The sequence below is a fragment of the Fopius arisanus genome, unplaced genomic scaffold, assembly GCF_000806365.1.
Source record: "Fopius arisanus strain USDA-PBARC FA_bdor unplaced genomic scaffold, ASM80636v1 scaffold00111, whole genome shotgun sequence".
NCBI classification, from domain to species: domain Eukaryota; kingdom Metazoa; phylum Arthropoda; class Insecta; order Hymenoptera; family Braconidae; genus Fopius; species Fopius arisanus.
The window spans coordinates 22,691-44,521 of record NW_011887850.1 but is presented as its reverse complement, the minus strand read 5'-3'; the positions used below and the strand labels follow the sequence as shown (position 1 = coordinate 44,521).

Sequence of the window (21,831 nt, the reverse complement as noted above, 5' to 3'; positions counted from 1 at the left end):
TAGAACGTGGGATGCAAGGCGAAGTACTCCAGCGAGTCTGGAGGCAGTTGCAAAGCTGATAAAAGAGCGTCCAGATTCATTTGAAGAGAAGACAGCCAAAAGAGCGTCAGTGGCTGCAGCACCTTTAGCTGCCTGGGTCTTGGCGAATTTGCAGTACGGTCAGATCCTGCAGCAGGTGGCTCCCCTCGAGCGTGAGCAGCGTCAGCTCTCGGAGAAGCTGTCCGCGGCGGAAGCACAGATCGATAAACTAGCAGCTGGTCTGAATTCTGTTGAGTCTCGAGTGGCTCAACTGCAGGAACAACTTGCTGAACACTCGAGAGGTGCAGCAGCTCTGCAGCTTCGAACTGAAGCGACTGAATCGAGTCTATCAACAGCGAGAGCTCTCCTCCAGAAGCTTGACATGGAGCACAGCGATTGGCAGTCGCAGTTCGAGGCCCTCACCACGAGGAAAACTCGTCTGGATGTGGAGGCAGCTGAAGTGGCCTCACTACTCGTGTACCAAGATCCTGGGAGAAATGACAAGTGGAAAAAGTTAGCACTCGAGCTGTTGATAACCGAGAGGGAACGTCTGTTGTGGCGGGCTCAAGACCTCCCCACAGATACAGGGAGTTTAGTTGGTGCTGCCTGTGCTCTAAAGGGTCCCCTGGTCCCTCTCTTCGTGGATCCATCTGGTATTGCTGTCACCTGGTTCAAGGCACACTTTGGCAACAAATTGGAAATGACAAAACCTGAAGACTCTAAGTTCCTTACGACCCTGGAGCTCGCTGTTCGTTTTGGAAAGCCTCTCCTCGTAGAGGAAGTAGCAGAACTCCCAGCTATTCTTCTCCCATTATTGAGGAAAAAACCTCTGAGGCTTGGAGACAGAACCCTCCCTGCCCAGAACGGATTCAAACTGTTTTTAGCAACCAGGAGAGAGAGCTTGGATACTCTTCCCAGTGAGGCTGACGCTGTTCTCTTCAAGATCACCCTGGGGGCTGGCAGCCGGAGTCTGGCGGAGAGATTTGTGGAGAAAGCGTTACTGAGGGATACACCGGAGTTGGAAAAGCAGAGACGAGAGGCTCTGGAACTGGAGGAGAAGTTGTCTGGAGAGAGAGATGCTGCCAGGCTGGATCTGCTGGAACAATTAGGAGCTGCCAGGGGCCAGGATCTCCTACAGGAAAGTCAGGAGGGAGGTTTGCTCACCTCCTTGGAAGCCACTCAGGCCAAGGCCAGAGAAATTGCGAGAGCACTTGAGGAGAGTCGAAAGAGGAGAGAGGAGGTCTCCAAAAGGTCAAAGGAACACGAGAAACTGGCCAAATTTGCTGCTAGTGTTTTTAAAGCTGTGAAAGCTCTGACTTCTCTCAGTCCCCTCTATGTTTTTTCGGTTGAAGCCTTCACAGATATATATCTGGAGGCTGATGCACAGCGGAGAGAGGCTATGGGCAGTGATAAAAAGGAGGAGGAGAGCTTTGCGGAGAAAAAATTAATCTCTCTCACACTTCATCATTGTACCAGAGCTGCGTACCGCAAGCACAGACTTCCCCTGGCTCTTCACCTCTCTCTATCTCTGGAACCAGTACCAGAAAATGAACGCAATCTTCTGCAGGATGGAGTTGTCCTCAAGAAAGAGGACACTGAAGACTTCAAGGTACCCGATTGGATCCCTGAGGAACGAAAATCCGCTGTCAAAGCTCTTGTTTCGACTTTACCCCAGATTGCAACGAAAATGAAGTCTGAGTGGCTGGAGGATGCGAAGAATATCTACAGGGATCAAACCCTCACAGCCTTCCAGAAAGTTCTGGCTGTTCAAGCACTCCGTCCTGATCATCTTCACACTGCACTCAGCAAATTGACGAGAGAGCAACTCGGAGTGAGGGACTTGGCACCGCCACCCTGGAATCTTGAGAAAATTGCTGAGAGAGAACAGAGACCTGTGCTACTCTTACTATCACCAGGGGCTGATCCTGGACCTGAATTGAGAAATCTTGTTTCGAGATTTAAGCTTCCGGAGGGGCTTGTCGAGGTGTCGTTAGGTCAGGGCCAGGTGGTGCAGGCTGAAACTGCTTTAGAGAGAGTCTGCAGAAATGGTGGATGGCTGTTACTCAGTAATCTCCAACTGGCTCTGAGTTGGTTGCCACGTTTGGAGAGTCTTCTGCGGAGTGCAATGTGCACAAAAGATAAAAATCCTGCGACTAGAATTTGGTTGACCACTGAAGAGTGCAGGGGATTCTACCCAGGACTCGCTGGAATCTGTGAGAAACTGGCGTATGAGCCTCCAGAGGGTGTTAAGAGAAACCTGAAAAGATCGTTGAAACAACTGCAACAGCAGAGAAATCAGGGGAGTAATTCCGAAGAGATCTTCGTCCTCGCTTGGCTGCACGCTGTTCTACAGGAACGGAGGAGATTCGTTCCCCAAGGTTGGATTCGTCCATACGAGTGGAGTGAGGCAGACCTCGAGGCAGCTCGAGAGCTAGTAGTGAATGTTCCCCAAATGTCAAAATCTGGAGGCAACCCAGACTGGGAGGCAGGGCGAGGCCTCCTGGAGGTGGTAATCTACGGTGGAAGGCTTCAGGACGAATTCGACATGCGAGCACTAGGGGCTATTCTCAGAAGCACGTGGGCCAGAGATGTATTCCAGGGACAGAGCAAACTAGCAGGAATTTTATCAGTGCCAGAAGCCTGCAGAAGGGATCCGATACGATCCATCGAGCAGTTGCCAGACTCGGATGCCCCTGCAGAGTTTTTCGGACTGCCTGCCAATGCCCTGAGAGCCTGGGAGCGTTCTGCAGCGGAAATGGCCATCTCCATGCTCAAGTCCATGGTCTCCCGGGCCTCTTCCAGCATGGAGAGAAAAGCTGCGAGGAGAGTTGAATCTAAACTTTTGAAGGACCTGGGTAATTACATCGACCAGCAGAAGAGATCTGATGAGGCTTACGAGGGGAAAAACCCAGTGGAGGGATTCTTCGTCGATGAAAAAAAACTAATCAATAGACTAATCAACTCGGTGAAGTCTGATCTCGAGAATTCCGGTCTGGATGGGGGAAAAACGCCAAAATCCTGGCTGGAGGAATGGCCTGGGGCTCCCAGAGAAGTCCTACCTTTTGTTAATGAATTATTATCGAAAGACAGGGCTTTGTCCGCTGTAAAGGGAATCCCTCGGAGTATTGATCTCTCCTCTTTTACCAGACCTCGAGCTTTCTTGGCTGCATTAAAACACTTTACTGCTAGGGAATCGAAATATCCACTTGAATGCCTGATCTTGAGGGCTCACTGGGTGCATAGCGGGGAAAAGACTGAGTGGAAGAATTCTATTATCATTGAAGGACTGCTTATCTCAGGTACTTTACAACTCCACTTCATTATGGAATGGGAGGATGAATCGGAGGGAATTTGAATTTAATTAACTGTTTTTCAGGTGCTACGATCAGAGAAGGTTTTCTTCATGAATTGAACTCGACTGCACCTCCAATAGGAGCTGCACCTCCATGCCAACTCGCTTATGTTTCTGGGGGGACTGATGAGAATGACACAGTCTACAACAAATACAGTTTAAAGCATCAAGTGCTGGAGATTCCAGTTTACTGTGATGCACAGAGAAATGAACTTATCTGTTCACTTCCAGTTGGCTGCCCCAGTGAAGATCACGATGAATGGCTGAGACGAGGGGTATCTATTCATATAGGAGGACACTAGTCAATTTCAATCCTTTCCGTATTATTCCGTATTATTGTCTAGTCTTCATGATAACGTTGATTAATTTAATTTCACCAAATTACGATAACTGGCGATTACTATTCGTAAAGTGCTTTATTATCGTAAAATTTAATAAACTTTACAGCGCAAAAAAGTCTCTGTATTTATTTCGTTTTTTTTTTTTTTCATTTTCAATCGAAGAAAAAATATAATGGTCTCGTCATTATCAATTACAATGTTACCTTGAATAGTATTATTTTCTTTCTCTCACATTCTCACTCGTTAAGTCGCTGAATTTTTCGTCATACAGTATCTAACAATTATAATAATAAGTAGACATTACGAATTACGTTGAGATTCCATTGGAAAGTACTGAAAAAATGTCTATTGAATCGAACAATTGACATACAAGCAAATAATTGATGATGAAAAAAAAATACCATATATTTAATAATGAACGATAATGATTGATAATTATTCTGATGAAATTAGAATTAATGATGTATTCAAATTCTTCAAACAATGGAGTAATAACAATTATAACTGATTAAATATCAAGATACTTGTATTGTTTTCACTATTTCTGTCTTCCTCAGCATTTTCTCTCAAACAATGTCGACCATTTCGCAAATTCACAGCAGCTTTATCACTAGTTTCTCTCGATTTTTCTTCCATTATCCTTCTATCCACCTTTTCATTTGTCTGTCCCTCCTCCCCTCGACTGTCTTATCAGTTATCAACAAATGACCTGATCTTGTAATGAAAAAATATCGGTTAATAAATACAACAGTAGTCTCGAATCGAACTGGTGATTTCCATGATCATTACAATCTAGTAGGAATTTTCAAAATAGTCTCTTCCCCTATTATTCCTTCTACTTAGTAAATCCGACACACAGAGGATTTGTAGAAAAACATTTGTCCTTTGATTAAATACAATTTTCGTCATTTATTTGATGATTAAGTGACAGCGTCTAATCCTTCAGATCCCGATAATTAATTGATATTGATAATTCAATAGGTGAATCAATCAGTAACCTAATGGTAAAACAATAACAAATTATAACAATGGTAGAGATTCGTAGTTTATTTTTTATCATTTATAGTGATAAAACGATTGTTTCCATACGATCTAGGTGTTTAAAGTCAATTAATCTCTCAGGGTATATCAACAGGCCGCAATCTTTCACTCCTCCATCAAAATACATACGAGGGCTTTTATAATACACACATCATTCAACTAGAAAGATTTTCCAATTTTCCTTTTAAATGTTCCACAGCTTTCCTCGTGCTTGAAAATTTATTCCGTGGATTCATCAACGAGAAATAAAATATTCGGTGGTAGAAAATTCTCAATAATATTTTCTCGTCATCTCAGTGAAAAAAAAAACTCAGCTTCAAGTGCAAATAATTCCTGAAATGATATAAAAACATGACTTGCTACTGAATAAACTGTTCTCCTCGTATAAACGAAGAATTTAATCTTCTCGACCCAATTTGTTGAATCCCACTTTATTTCTCTCGATTTTCCGTTCGTTAAGGTGTACTTGAAAATCTCATCCGTAGCTGTTTGTATCGGCAAATTGAATTGAAGCTCCGTGCTGTTTGATGAAGAGAAAATAATTGAAGGAATTAACGTGCCAAGTGTTAAAAAATTGGAAGCGTCTCGAAATTTCATGAGTAGATCATTGACGCTCGATTGAAATATTCGAATACAGTCGACAAACACTGAATAAAAGTAACGAACAATTTAGTAACAGTAGAATTTACAAAATCAAATACTGGAAACAAATGATATTCATCTCAACAATAACAGGAAAACAGTAATTATCTCTAGGGCCAAATAGTTATCCAGTTAGATGTAACTCCAATAATTCGTCATTCGTCGGGGGATCCTTGTAACGTGAGAGGCGAATTAATTCGATCTGGATTATCATCGTTGATTGTCCGACATTTTATTGAATCTATAAACGTAAATAATTGGATAATCCAGATCGAATCAGCGCCCATAAGGAAGGCAATACTGTGTTACAATTTTTATCCTCCACTCGCCGACATTTTCCACTCCCCTCCCCACTAATTGCTCGATTAAGACAATTACACATTCGCTACTTGATACCTTTAACTACCTAGAATGTAAATTTAAAGTGGACCACAGAAGGCATTTGTTATCTCGTTTAAGTACAAGAAGAGAACTCGACAACGCGTCATCGATAAGTCTGTCTCGTTGGAGTTGATTGAAAGTGGCAATGTCTTTACACGTTACGATCGATCACTCTCTCATATATTTTTGAATGTACAGTGCCCACAATAGTCTGGGTTTCGCCTTGTTTAAGTATATGGGAGACAACAGTTTCTGTACATTTTGTTCATCAGCAAGTGTATACACATGATTGTACAGCATTCCTAAAGCCAAAATGATAAATAAGTTATCCCAATTTTGTGAGAATTTTCGAGTATCTGTCATTCTTTTCCCCTCATTTCTCATCCCTATCGATTGCCGTGAATTGGAGCGAATTTCATGAACTATATAACATAGTAAACAGTCATCCGATAAAGTACATTTATCAACTGAAACTGAAAGTCATCCCCCACAAGAGAATTTCCTGTGAGGGAGTAAATCACGGACCTGGCGTCCTCAACTGCAGGAATTCATGACAACTTAGTCCCTCATTAAGTAGTTTAAATATAATTTAATATAGTTTAGCAATAGACCGTATCTAAGAACTAATTGGTGTTCGTACGTTGATCCCCATTTTTTCATTTTGGTACCGATAATTAAATTCACTATTTCCTCATCCCCCCACCCACCAAAATTCCCACCCTCTCATAATAATAATACCAACTGACGAATGAGACGCGTTGGGTATAATCCAATAGAGGTGATACTCTGATTACAATACATTATAATAGATTTATGCCACGTGCCTTCGAATTTATTCCAAGTGGCATAATAATACTTTTTTTTTCATTACCTTAAAATCGAGTTGATTATCATCTGAAAAAGAGCGACGAGAGTCGATTATATCGAATAAAACTTCTCTTCATCATAAAATTCTCATTAACAGTTCGATATTTCTTCATCACGATAAACGTCACACGAGATGAATCTTATATTACAAAAGGAGCAATCGTTCCCAACAGAGATACACTGGATTGTTAATAATCTGGTGAACGGTTTTTGTAAATATATAATATTAATTCTCGAGGTAATTAAAAATAGAGAATGCTCTTTCAATCGAATTTCCATTGAATCATTTTCTTACTTGTGTGTTTAACGTCTAGTAGAGATATGACGATCCCAATGAGTTGCTCCATTTCAAGGAACAACCGACTCAATAATTTGATCAAAAATTTTGATCCCTAAGAAATCTACACCTGACAGCCGCAGCCCCTCAGGTTAATATTCCGAGATTTAAAAATCGAAAGTCACATCTGACGATTTCTCAGAACACAGCGAGAGGTCAGGGAAGGTTTTGCATGTCCTCGGTGACGAGTTGAAACTGCTCCTGACCTAGAAAACGATTAAACTTCAAAACTACGAGCTAATCCATTTTTTTTTTCAATGAAAAAGTCGACTTGTGGTTTTTGTATTTACTGTGAAGGTAGGCTGCAAGATCCCGGTCCTCAGCAATGAGGGCGAGCTGCTGGGGAGTATTTCCGTGTCGATCTCGAACAGTCAGGGCTGCACCTCCGGCAACGAGCATGCAACAAATTGAGCGACGTTTCTGTTGGGCAGCTTTGTGCAAAGCCGTCTGTCCCCTGGAGCATATTTTTTTTCATCTATGAGAATGGATCCCGACTGGAAGCTTTTGAGATTACAGAACAACTCGGGTGGAAATATTTGTGGGATCACGAGCTTCACAGGGTTTCATTATAATTACGTGACATTGAAATTATTAAACTGTTCTCCTAAAATTGATAATGCAACGGATGGAAACGGCGAATTTAAGTGTAATCACTCCCTGGAAATTGATGGGATTCAGTGAAATTCAGGTGGATATATCCTTGAATAGGACTCGGCACTGAATATTCATGCCTTCATTAAAAATTCTAGTGACCTGGGGAATTTCGTTGAATTCTACATACAATTTGAATTTTCATGATCTGTTTCAATACAAGTCTATCACTCTTCCGGCCATGACTAGTTAACTTTTTTTTTGAAGGCCTGGGTTTTGTAACTGAAATGTAATTCTCTTTTCCAATGCAATTGCTGTTTGAATTGAATAGGAAAATAAATTCTGGTAAGGGATAAACTCACTTGTCGTTGTCAACCATATTAAGAATGGTAGATGGTGCACAGGCAACGAGATATCGAATGATATCCTTGTGACCATGTCTAGCGGCGATGTGCAGAGCTGTCTGTCCATTGGCATCGATGGAGAGTAGAGAGTATCCCCTCTCATGGAGTTCCCTGAGGGTCTTGAGATCCCCGACCTTAGCTGCCATAATAATTCCATCAGAGGTTTTCTCGAGAAGACCACTGTTGAAAGTGTGAACCTCCGAGGAGAGACTGAACAGTCTGTCCCGAGGACTGATGAAGGTCGAGCCTGTCTCTCTGTGAGATTGTCCAGCTCCCACAAATTTCGATGAACTCTGCTTTCTCATGTTGTCTTCATTGAGGTCCTCAAAGCTCTTGCGCTCCTTCTGCAATTCCAATCTCTTCTCCGAGACAGAGTCAAAGCTCTTGGCCTTCTCCACCGCGTCTCTCCTCTTCTCGATTGCCACTGGTATTTTCTCCTCCAACGAACCGAGCCGCATTTTATCCTCACAGGGTGATGCCTGGGCTGTCTCTGGCTCTGGATAAGTCCCAGTCTCAGTATCGACTGGGGCCTGACTACCTGAATCCTCGTTGAGAATGTAAACAGCTTCAGCAGCGACGTCAGTCACGTAGTGGAGCTGCTCCTGGGCTCTGTCGATCCTGAAGAATCTCTCCGCTGTGTAGGAATCGAGGAAGCAGCATGAGTCCATCGGGTACTCTTTGCTCAGCATCTGTCTCAGGGACTCCAGGTCCATCGTTGCTTCCAGCTCCAGGGGCTCTGTTCGCCAGGCAACAGCTGTTTTTCTCAAACGATCTTTGTCCGAGTGATATGCCATGTAGTCAGCCATCTTGATTTTCATTAGGGGTAATTTTAAACTCTCCAGCTTAGCACCCACATTTTGCGATGGCTTACTTGTTCTTCTTCGTTTCGCCAACATTGTCGCTTTGTTCAAGAGTTTTATATCAATTATTGAGGGAAGCAAGCGGCATGCCTCGCCGTCGACCTGTTAAAAATTCCATTCACAGGATTTCCATGGAAATTTTTCAACCAATTTCAGAGGGTGATGTTAAAGTAGCTCCACTTTATGTTTCATTCCATGAGAAAAATTATAAAGCAACTCCATCTAGTCCGCGTTATTGATTTTTGTTGAATTTTTCAATGAATAAATCCATTTGAAAAATCAAAAGCAGAATTAAATTGAAGAAAAATGACGGGATCCGTATGTAATCATGGTTACTGGAATTTTTTTCCAGCTTTCGAGAAACTTTGATTTTATAACAAGGGTAGAGCTACTTTAATAAGGGAATCGAATAACTCGGGGGAATTCGAGATGTCGAATTGTGCAACAAGAAAAGTTCCGAATCCGTGACCTCCGGAGATGTGGAATTTAGATTATTCTGTTTGAAAAGGAGTTTGTTTGGGGATGCGGAAAGGAAGGAAACCATAAATTGGAGGCTTTTTCAGAGGGTGGAACTATTTTAAGCAGCCATTTGACATAAGTTTGATTGAAATTTCAGAATTCAATGGGGAATTTTACAACTAAAAATATGGAGTGTAATCTAACTTTACAAATTAGAGAAACGTTTCATATCTCACGAATAACACCACTTGAAATTTTTTACTCGCTTCAAGATCACTCAAACATATCAAATTTAATTAACAGTATCGAAACCTTCGAAATAAATCATTTCTGTAAATTTATGTATCATAAAAAGAGTGAAACCAATGAAATTGAATAAAAATGCAAGCAATATTCCATTCTATCCGAATAAACTTGAATTCGCCAGGTTGAATAAAAAAAAATTCGATTAAATAAAATAATTTTAACCAGTTGAAAGAGGAAATAAAAAAATTCTTTTCCACTTTAAATTCAACGTCTACTCGTAATTGTTTACGTATTCGGATAAAACTTTTGGAATGCTCCCAATCTCCTTTCCAATACCGAAAGAATAAAAGTAGGATCAATCGGAAAGTTGTCCATTCGATTGCGCAAAAGGTCACACCCACACAAACCCAACCCTCCCAGGGTACCAACTGTCGCACAAATTCCCCCGATACTGTGAGAATGATTTACCTGCATCGGAATGGTTCTCGTTGTGATTAATTTAGCTCTGCTGCACTGGGTGATGCAGGTACCATGACCACCAGCCTGGAGCAACGGAAGTTGATAAGTCGTAAGACCAACCACTTCAAAAAGTCCATCATCAGTGGCTGGCTCTTTGGTGCCACTTCCGCCACCCCAGGGATGTGTACCACCACCGTAAGACGGTATATTGAGGAAGACAATGGCGTGCACCCGATGCTCTTTGAGTTTTGGGGTCATGTCTTGGCCGTCGCACTCCAGAGTCACGAATTCCGACAGATCCTTCCATTTCCGGAGGAGTAGATCTTTACCACCCATCTGCCCGTAGAACATTTTGTTCCGGAGGCGAGAGTTGAATTTTTCAGGGTGTGCCTCTGTCGGGATTAATTGAATATTCTCAACTTCCGTTACATTAATTTTTCATCACCCGAGCTTTACCGTTAATCGCAACTTTGTGTGGAGCTTCTCACGTTTTTGCTAATTGGAATATTATTGCAGAAATGAGCAACTGGGGAAAATGTCGGGAGGTACCTTTGTTGTACTTCAGGATATTATTTAAACCCTATTTTCTGGAAAATTTATTAATTCAGTCAGTTATGAGCAGGTAAAGGGAAACAAGTCGAGGATTCGTATGTGAGTGTACAGAGAATATTTTTGAATTCATGAGAGACGGTGGAATTTTTCTCAAGATCTTTTTTGTGGAGTGGAGTAGGAGCTGCAAAAAGGATTTGAGAGAAATATCAGTACCGCTCTTGAATTCAGAGATATTCCTTAAAAACTCGACGCATTACTCTTTACTATTTCCCTATTCGATTGAAAAACCATATTTTTCAATATTTCGGCGCTCATGGATTATTCGTAAATCAGCTTCTGGCACTCGATTATTTTTTTCGCAATTAATGAAGGATTTTTGAGGGCCTACACTATTGCATCCACTTAAACTCAATTAGTGAATAGTAAAAAGTCAGAATATTTCTTTCCGAAAGTATTTTACACTGCGTTGAATCTCTCAATCTTTCAAACTCTTTAACGAAGTTTTCCTGGAAGCCCTCCTCTACATTTATAGTTGAACTTCACAGCTTTCTTTTAATCCCTATACGACCCCATAATTCACAGAATTCCGTAGTTATAATCTGATTTAATCTCTTGAAGTTCTAAATTTAAAAAATCTGATACAAAGAGCTCTCCTAAAACTGTTTACACAGATATCCATTAACTTCTTTCAAAGTTTCTTGCATCAATCCCTTCCAGCGATATTCAAGAAAAAAAAAATGAGTGAAAAAAATAGACAACTGAAAAATTCGCACCGGAAAGGAGCTTCCTCTCTGAATCCAGAAAAGAAGAATAATCAAATAAAAAAAACAGTTGATGAAACTCACCCCTGGCCTCGTGAAATTCCAGTGCAATATGCGCATCAACTCCAAGTGAGAAATAATTATTCACCACATTGAGTGGCAGATTTTCCTTCCCCTTGCCCCCATCATCATCCCCAGTGGCATCTGGATTTCTCTCGACATTGACCTCCCACCTGTCCAGGAGAGTTGTCTCACTGTCACCAATGTTGGATAGAATTTTTCCAATAGGCTCATCGGTGTAGCCACCGCCCCATCCAAGTGCTCTAGCTAAATCGTTGCCAGTGCCGAGTGGTAAAACGCCAACGGCGGGTGGTGGTGACGCTCCAATTTGATCAAGAATCGAGAGAACCCATCCAACAGTTCCATCGCCACCACAAGCAAGTACCCGAACATTGGGTACTTTCATAAATAGCTCAAGACCCATCTTGGGTCCACCCTGCGTGAGATCAAACACCTGTCGTGGATTCAACAGCCACTGAAACTTCTGGAGCAATTTAGCCCCTTGATTGCCCCCGGACTTTGGATTTATGAAGACAACAACTGGCCGAATATTTGGTGATGGAATGGGCTTTATCGCCCACAACTTTCCCTGATCCTTATCGTCTTTATCCTTGTCACCGCACTTGCTCTTTCTCCTTGCTGATGCACCCGTACCACCACCAGCTCCGCCCTTCTTTTTTCTCGGTGATTTACGCAAACTACTTTTGAAACTTCCCTTGCGCGGCAGCTTGACAATCCAAGAGGGTGGCACCATTATACTACCATGTGTACCCAATTGACAGTTCTCACCGACTCTATCCATGTTGTAGCACGCCTCCTTGTTGTGATAAGCCTGTTTGCACCAGCTACAACTCACTGCAACTATTTCCTTAGAGCTGAAGCTCAATTTAGATTGAAATGCTTTTGAGCAATTGGCACATTTGCCCTTCTGCGAGCGTCTGTGCACCCAGTGATGATGGGTCGATGCTTGTTCGCGGTATTGACGAACACCTACATCACGAAAACTTGGTTTGCAATCGAAATTCAAATTTCCTGCACACAGGGCGTGTGCCACCACCCGACACGCTGCGCACTTCAGCCTGGGTCCATGTTTCTGTGGACATACCAAAATCAATATGTTTTTTAAATTACCATATCTCCGTGTACTTTTTTTTGCGCTCTTGTTCAATTCCACTCAATACATATCTTATGTTTCCATCCGCTCTATTCATTTTCTCTCACCATTTTTTTTTACTTTGTACTTTCTTTAAACAGTTATTACTGATATTCTCGCCTTTTTATATTTTTTTGGAAATTTCGATTAATGGGAATAACCGTTTGTGGGTTTTATAATTATTCAATAACTCATGAATTTTCAGCCATGCGTCTAGTTTCTCTGAATTTTTACGTGGTTCAAATAAAATTTTAGGGGAAATACGAGATGTTTAATATCTAAAAATCATACGTGTACAAAGAACAATATTTCGCGAAAATGTAATCGACGCAGAATATTGAGGAGTTGTTTGAAATTCCTCGAGAACAATTTCATTATAAAATTTTCTGAACTGTGAAAGGTACTTGTATTGAAGAATTGATTCACGAATTCGACGAATGCGGAGAATATTGACTCTTGCATAGAGGAATAAAATTCTTACAGAAATAGCAGGAAGTTCCCGCAAGAAAATTACAATAAACCGAACTGTTGTTGTATTGCACACGATCTCATTGCAGATATGAACGCGATATCATTTCCAAACAGAAAAAGTAACAAATATTCCAGAACAAGTGCGTCAAGTGTTCCGCGAACGCTGGACCATTCACCCTGTACCATAATATTATCTCATGATTTGGCAGAGGAAACAAATCCACAAACGTATCGCAAAGCTGAATATGCGATTCTTGTTTGGATTTCTTGTCGATCCAAGCGAATGCTCGACAATATTTAAATACACCCCCGCGTTGCAATTAAAAGCAGCTTGGGGCATGAAATTTTCAGTAAGCCCATAAACTATCCCACAATGCTAACATTTTCTCTTCCCAAGAAACCAACGTCTGATAAATTCTGTTTTCATGATAAAAAAAAATCAACCCCGGAAGTAGGGAAAACGGAGAAAACCCAGTAGTTTTAATTATTGCCATAAATTTGTTATTTAAAGTCGCTCCACGTGCCTCCCATATTTTAACGCATAAACACTCGTACATTATTTCTGTCCACATAAATGTCACTAGGACTGGACAGACCTATTTTTTTTATGAGAAAAAAAATCCTCCACGGTTTATTTGAAGTTGAAATACAAAGATAATGAGCTCGGATGAAAATTTATGGAAATAGGTCAAAATATATGAGTTTTCAATGGAATGAGGGAATGAATGAGATAGTCTAATACTCGGGGTTAATTCGGATCGGATTTTGCGATTGGGTATTTATGGTTTATGAAGAATTGATAGAGATCGGAAATTTCAGTACAATTACTTTGTACATGAATTATTCCGATATTATTATCATGTTATTTATTTATTAATGCGTATGTGGATCTTTTTCGTTCAATATCTCACTATTTGAACAGTGCTTATGAAATGTTAATACTGATATTATAATTTATTATTAATGTACCGACATTGGGATTCTCAAATATTGTATAATCGACGCGAGGATATTTTTTATTTCAAATAAATTAATGTGGGAATTTCTCGTTTCGTTGTAATGCAAAATTTGATATTTAATCACATGTTCATGAATTTTGACATATTATTTAAAGTATTATTGAAAATTTTAATAAAAAATGTATTAGACATTTCGAGGATTCGATCCTCCACGTCGAGATAAGACCCCTCAATTATTCACATTCCAAAATATATTCCGCGAAAATTTGAAATTTTTTCCATTCGAGTTATTTCGTATCAACTGAAATAATTCAGACTGGTAATAATGAAAAAAAGCATTAAAAATTCCATGCGCATTGAAATAAAGAAATTCTCAGGGAGAATATCTCCCCGACAAATGTGCCAATGAGTAAAGCGATATGGCAGGTATTTTAGCAACGGAGAAGTGAATATTTCCTGCATTTCATGCTCTCCCCAAGCCTTTAGAGAATTATAATCATTCCGTGGAGGTAATTTTATGCAAGTGGGAGTTTTAATAAGATTGAGCCCCTGTCCTCCCCGAAGAGAGGGACTATTACGAGTCTCGCGTGTCAATCTGAAACCCTGGAAATGAAAGGAAAGTGGGGAAGAGGGGTGATATAGGGGCATAGGGTAGAGAAAGCGTTTACTCAACAGAATGAACAAAAGATCCTCCGGATAATGCGAGTTTATAAACAGCCGAGTGGATGGGAAATGACGTTACAGAGGCAAATAAAACAATGATTTCCTTTACACTTTCCAATTACAAGGGGGTACAACAGTTTGCTGATTTTTTTTATTTTATTTTTTTCCTTCCTTGTTATTCCGTGTCGTGGGGAATATCGATGTTACGTTAATGCACCATTTAAAACAGCCGAGTTATTGACGCGACCCCAACATAAAAGCACTAACGACCTGGGGATTTATGAATTGCAGAGTATTCAGATGCATACGAAGCGAGAAAATAAAAGGGCGTAGAGTGTTTGCTTCTGTAGAAAAGCTACCCTCAAACTACCCTCTTCTATCCTCGGCTGAGGCTTTTTATTTTCTCTCTTCGAGGAGTCAAGAAAGTTCATTCGGCAATGAATAATTCGGTATTTTCAAGCAGCTCACCGACAAGTGTGGAGTTCTTTATTTTTCAGTATTCACTCGCATATTTTTCTTTCACTCAATGCATGTGTCGTTAGATGACATCGAAATTGCATATTCATTTTTTGGGGTGACATCAGCGCATTTTATTTCCCCGGATAAATCAAGACATTTTGCATTTTTAAATAACACAGGATGAGAATTACTCGGGTTATTTGAATTTTTTTTTATGAAATCATGAATATTCGGGATCAAATTACACTCGGTTTAATTAATTGAGTCTAGAATACGGTACTCTGATTTTTTTTTTCATTATCATCAATTTTTAGGGAGTAATTGGACTAAAATTGATACGTTCCATATGAATAATAATCACATTGATACTTCCAGCGGATTTTTTATTTATGCTAATTTCCATGAACCCATCGAACTGGAAAAAAATTTTGTGGGAGATTTTATGCTTGTAAAATTATTATATAAATTTTTCAAATATTTTTATATGCGTGTACGTGATTGTGATTATTTTTATTCAAAACTTTTTCTCAAACAAAAATTTTCAAGTCTTTGTAATGAATTTTATTGGAGCTCTTGACTATTCTGTACAGCAGTGCATGAAAAATTGCCCTGAATTAAACATTCCAAGTTCACAAAGCATAATTCAAAACATAATTTCTCCCAGATGAATTTTTTTCTGTGCATTTGCACGTGTTTTTCTCGTCCCTATGAATAGTGAAGGGGTACCACTGTAATTACCCACTTGCTCTTTCCCCCAGGTGTTTGAAAATAAAATAAAAATGCCATCACCATAAAACCGAGAATTCCCATTGAATAGCAACCTCGCGCCTCTACTGCCATTCCCTTCCCCACAAAATGTGGCTGGAATAGAGGAGAATAAAAGTTTTCTCCAAGATGGAACTACCTATTTTATGTACCTCACAAAGTTTAGGAGATGAATGGGCCGTCATTTCGCGCTATCCCGAAGAGCTTCTGCTCACCAGGTGAGAGGATATTCCAGGGATATACTTTATCTCGATTTTTATGACTTACCGAACAATCATTGGCGTAACAGAAATCCCCAGAAGCTGCTGTGGGTACCCAGAGGTGCTCACCATTGACAGCATTTGGGCCCCAATCTGGGGTTGATCTCGGCTCTCTGCTGCCACTGGCGGCTTCTTCCCTGCCCCTGTTGATAAATGAGAGAAAACAAATGACAATATTAAATAACCAAGATAACCCCAGCGAATCCCCCCCCATTAATTTACTTATCAGTCACTAAAACTCCGGTTAAAGTCAAGAAAAATATTCCACTACCGACTCCTGGGGTTGGAAAATTAATGCGACTAGAAGGGAGACTCGAGAAGTTGATCGAATAAAATATCTCCCCACGTGCACACATCCCCTTGTTGAACTCGTTTAGAGAAAAAATTTCAGTTACCCCTCAAGCGAGTTTACTGAAAAAAAAAATCACAAAGCCACATGGACCCCAACAATTTTTCATTCCTTTTGTCATTTTTTATTTTTTCATTTTCTTCCGCGTTCTTTTCACTCTAACGTAGTCCTCTCCCATCCCTTTCCCACAAACTTCTTCAATTTAATTTCACCCACAAGAGCCGAGAGTTCACGGCTCCACCCCCTCGCGAGTTTTAAACAAAAAGAGGATAAAAATGAATAGATAAAAATACGTTGCATAAAGTTTTACTTCAACTGCTCGGATAACTTGATCACTATTCTTGAGTGGAGATCACTGGATGTCTCGGATTATCTTGAATAGTGTCTGACCTTCGTGATTGATTCGTCTGGGGCTAGTACTTTGGCTCACAAAGCGACTCGTCCAATACTATTCACTATTTATCCCAGGTTTCTTCGTGAAAAGACATTTAATTCATTCCAAGAGGAAAGAAAATATCTTAAAATCCCCCAAGACCTGCATCTCCTTCATTTCTCTCATAAATTTTTCAAGAATTATAATTGCAAAGTTCCAACGCTCTTGCTGAAAACTTCAGTCTAAAATCCCCGAATGAAAATTGATATAACCCACCGGAAAAAAAAACATATTCTTCCAGAGAAGAAATCAATGATTATCTTTGAAAAAAAAATATTTGGACGAATTGCTTTTTTGAACAAAACTGCCAGAACCCATGTCTTCACTCACTCTTCACCTCACGAGTCACAAAAATTTTCACTTACAATTAATCACACTGAAACGTAGCATAGAGAATGAACACATGAAATTTATAGAAGAAGTAGATCGATAGAATTGAAAGTAGTAATTTAAAAATGGAACAAGACCATGCCGTGTCATATTTGGAAAAAAAAAGATGAAATAAAAAATTCCACAAGAGAGATTCGAACTCATCATTTTCATGCTGACGATTCCCCGATAACTCCAATCCCTCTATCATTATTTTATCCTAATAAATGAATAAATCAATTCGCCTTGAGACTGCATTAAAGAAGCCCTGAAACAACTGCTGAATTCTGCTGGTTGTCAATTCTGCACTGTTGTAACAGTGTCGGTCAAATCTGAAAAATTCTCCAAATTAACCAGCGTAACGAGTACACCTAATGTCATTCAGCATTCCCAATTCCCAACGAGACGACTAATTAGCCTGCGGTACAGTGAGAGCTATTGAAGCACAAGTGCAAGAGCTGTCTACAATTCGGTGGAACATTGTGTCAGAGCAGAGATGCATTCAGCAACCAAGACATAAAAAAAAAGCCGACTAAAATCACTCCACGAAAACAAAACGCGTCGGTGATTTCTGGAATTAATTAAAAGAATTCTCTCATGGATTTTTTTTTGTTGTTTTTTCACGTCAAATGAGAATAATGACTAGTGGAGTTGGAGCTTTCCCTGTCCAATTGAGGTGGATAATAAAAAGAGATAAAGGAGGGTAAGCGGAAGTATAATACAGACAGCCTGGGACATGAGAAATGGAAAGAGATATGTCGAGAGAGTGACGTTGGAGTGATTGGAGAGCCAATGATTCGGGGATAAAGAAATCAAATGAGAACTGACTGGTCCCAATCTCATTCGTTTTATCGTTGGGTCTCGACGAGCTACTTAGGGTACCCCAAAATCATCCACACCCAGATGTATTCTCCAAGGTGTTTCAGATTATATTACGTTGAATGAATACTGAAGGGACCATGGCAACGTATGGGCAAATGGAGGGTGCACGCTTCGAGAAAATATCGAGGGTGTTGTGCTAAAGGGCGTGAACGCTTGATGATGTCATTGAAAAATACCGGAAGGGGCGATCTCTATTATTTCTTCCTCTTCCTCAAGGCACTCAGTGAAACTAGTGTACAAAACGGCAAGTTATTTCCCCATCCGAGTGAAAATAATTGCGTGCCAACTTCTCCGATAGCATCGGCATTCTCTTTTTTTTTTTATCAAAGGAATTGCCTTTTTTTATTAGCAAGCGGGATGAGGAGACCAATGGGGCAGTGGAAAAATCCTGTGGCCAATTTCTTACTATGATTGAACGAAATCAATAATTAATGCGGTATTATATAATTTTTTTAAGTCATATACCATTTTTTAATCAATTGAAAAAATTGTGGAAATTTTGAGAAGAAATGTGCGGTAAGAAAACGAAAGAATATTGAAAAGGATTTCCACCCTCCGAAGGAGATGCGCGGAGAAATCCTGTCGTCTATGACTTCGCGTAGGAATTTCCATTCCAACCAGAAATTGCTCGATAAACAACGAAAGAATGTCCGTAGGAATTTGTAGTCTCTATCGGGAGCAATTTAACGAACGCCCAGGATATTTTTTTCATGCACGTACCCCAACAAACTACACGAAGCCGCGATAAAATCGTTCCATATAGCTTAAAAATCCCTGTGAACATCTTAATTCATTTCCAAATGGTTATCTCATGAATAATCCGTTAAAGGGAGTGCCGAATGGGATCATCTCCATAGGATTTTTCCACAAGCGCGATAGCCACAAGTTCGATATGTTTAAATAATACAGTGGAACAGCTACAGCAATAACACAAGAAAGACACTCCATTGAGACACCCGACGTACCCACCCTCTGGCTCTGTGATCCTTGCTGGGTAGTAAAGCAGTGTACCTCGTCTGCTGATCAGTAGGCAAAACAATGTCAACACTCTTGGACCTAGTGTTCTGCTGGGGCACAGTAAGACAGTCACCCCCATCCCCATTACCATTTTTATTATTGAAACACGAATCAACAGACGCAGCACGATCTCTCTTCAACTCGGGTACAGTAAGAAAAATATCCCTGACCACGAGTTTGCACTTGTTAACATCGTCCTCATCGTCGTCGTCGCCCCTGGACTCGTCGTCTTCATCATCTGGACCAAGAATTGATGGTGGTTCAATAGGAAACGATATAACAGCCTCCTGTCGTGATAATCTTCTGGGTCTCTCACCAGGTATAACATCTGGCCTGGGATCAGTGAGTTGTCGATGTGAATGACAATCAGCCGTCCTCTCATAATTCGTCAGAGTCACCCGAATCTCCGGGCTACCCTCCCTCCTCGTCTCCTCATCATTATCAGTATCAACAACTTCAATACTGATCTCATCGAGATCCTCGTCCTCGTCCTCGTCATCAGGCTCAGAGTCATTGTCATCTTTCCTGAAAAATTGCGCCTTCCACTCTTCAACGCAGGCACAGTGGTAACACCCGGAAAGCTGTATCAAGGGTGTATCACTCTTTCGTGATCCCGAGGAGCCAGATGATCTAGCTGGTGATGATGACAGCAGTGATCCCCTCTCATAAACATCAACGGATTTTGATCTCTGGGCATTTTGCAATTGCGGCACCCGCAGGGTCGCCAGACGCTGGTCTGACGACCTTGCTGGTGACGATGACGATGAAGAAGACGCCGTGTTTATTCTTGTCAATAGATCACGATACTTGGCGTGGTCGTCGTGTCTTTTAGCCTCCAGCTGTATCTCATCGAATGACGCTGATCTCACTTGCTTGGGCACTTCCAAACTCGATTGTGACTTCATTTCCGCCCCGGTCGGTGTGCGCGACCTCTTGAAGGTCGAACGCAGTCTCTGCATTATCCAATATTCCAGTATCTATAGCCCCCGCTTTATCAACACTATCAGATTGACTATGAGATTGGCTTATTGGTAGCCAGTGAAGCAGCGAGGACATGAGACTGACACCAGTCAACTCGATAACACCTGAATCGCCATTCATCAAGTTAGTCCAGAAATTTTTGGCTAACGTATCCCCTACATCGGCAACAATACTGCTGATCAGCGATACTGCTAATTTCCTGCCCATCCTAGCTCATTCAGGCCAGTTATTATTTGTCTAATGGAATATTCCCTCACTCCACACTCCATCCGATTGTTCCAGGACTTTTTTTCATTCCTCTCTCTATTATGCCCTTGAAGTGACTGATCGCAATGCAAATGCAGCTCCCCTCTTCGATCCTTTGCCCCCCTACCTCTAATTGATCAGCGTAATTACTGTACTCCACTCAGTTATAATCGACAGACCGATGTAATTGGCACAGCAATTAACAAATTAGCCGATGCACAGAACCTCCCTCGTCTCTCTCAGCCCATGTAAACCCAATACCTCAAGAAAATTGTTCGATTACTCAGCATCAAAGACACCCCCCCATTCCACCGAATCCCTCTCACACAAGACAGGAAATTTCATGAATACTTGATCAGTTGATTCCGTCGAATGTCACCGAATCCAACGAATAGAATTTCATGAGAGCTCTCCGAGTTTTTTTCCATTGATCCCCTGATAAATCGTCTCAAGAAGTTTGTCAGAGAATCTCCCATTGACTCATTCAGGTTGACTCCCCTCAATCTCGAGATGTGAACGATCGTATCACGAGGTGGTGTGAAAGTTCAACGAACGCCCACGTATGTCTGGCATTCACCAAGAAACATCAAAAACTTCTTCCCCATCACAACAAATAAATCATCCCATCAATCATGGTACATCATCAATTGTTTTACCCACCCTTTATCCCACAATGTTCGTTACGTATCACCAATTCGCGTGACACTCGGAGCTTGTAAATGACATATTCATGAAATGATTACGATGCAAAATGAAATATCCTCGTAGCAGGCGAATCTACCGGGACCACTCGTCACTCATGGACTGATGGACACGATGATCCCGTTGATTTGTACCACATTGGACAAGCCACGAGTACGAGAGTGTACGATAACCAGCAGCCAGCACCACCATCGATCCACCTATCCAGCCCCGTAACTTAATTTTACCCCCCAACACACACCCTAGCCACCCCAAACCCACCCCCTCTTATTTCAGTCACTCTTCACACACAGCACACACTGCGATATACCCTTCAAATGGCAAGAACATCCCCACTACCTTTCAGCCACTTGAGCTCCCACCCACCCAACATCACCATTCAGTATTCCAATTTTCACGGCTTGAGCTTGGAAAAATAATAGCCACAACCAGCCATGTGCTTCCTCGTGCCATGTGAATCACCTTCCCACATCAGATTATCTCCATATCACAATTCCCTGAAAAATTCTTAACCAGGGAATTGGTGAACCAGTTGGTCAACACCACCTGGCGCACCTCCAAGCTCGTGCAATTCCGATGGAATTTTTTATGTGGTCGTTTGGGTGGTTGGAACTAGTGGGATGATGATGATTGAGACTAATCTCCTCGGGCTATTGTTACGCAGTTGTTGAACGATGATTCTTCTGGTGGCTGGTGATGAACCGGGTGAGGGCTCCTCGTCGTGGCACAACACGCCGAAGACTCCCAAAGC

General features: G+C 41.1%; 2 protein-coding genes across 2 annotated transcripts in view; one reads left to right on the top strand and one right to left on the bottom strand.

The window, feature by feature from the left end:
• Positions 1–5,428, top strand: part of btv (beethoven) — a 15,538-nt gene extending 10,110 nt beyond the window's left edge. The window contains exons 11-12 of the mRNA XM_011312993.1: positions 4–3,317; positions 3,395–5,428. Of these exons, the coding sequence (XP_011311295.1) occupies positions 4–3,317; positions 3,395–3,672 (3,592 nt within the window). The 3' untranslated portion in view covers positions 3,673–5,428. The remainder of the gene's footprint in view (positions 1–3; positions 3,318–3,394) is intronic.
• Positions 3,772–21,831, bottom strand: rdgA (retinal degeneration A). Its single transcript, XM_011312994.1, has 7 exons — positions 19,104–21,831; positions 16,109–16,244; positions 11,396–12,464; positions 10,008–10,390; positions 7,933–8,936; positions 7,270–7,433; positions 3,772–7,185 (listed from the first exon to the last, which is right to left on the bottom strand). Exons 1-7 carry the CDS (start codon positions 20,108–20,110, stop codon positions 7,136–7,138), a joined length of 3,813 nt encoding a protein of 1,270 aa, XP_011311296.1. The 5' UTR covers positions 20,111–21,831; the 3' UTR covers positions 3,772–7,135.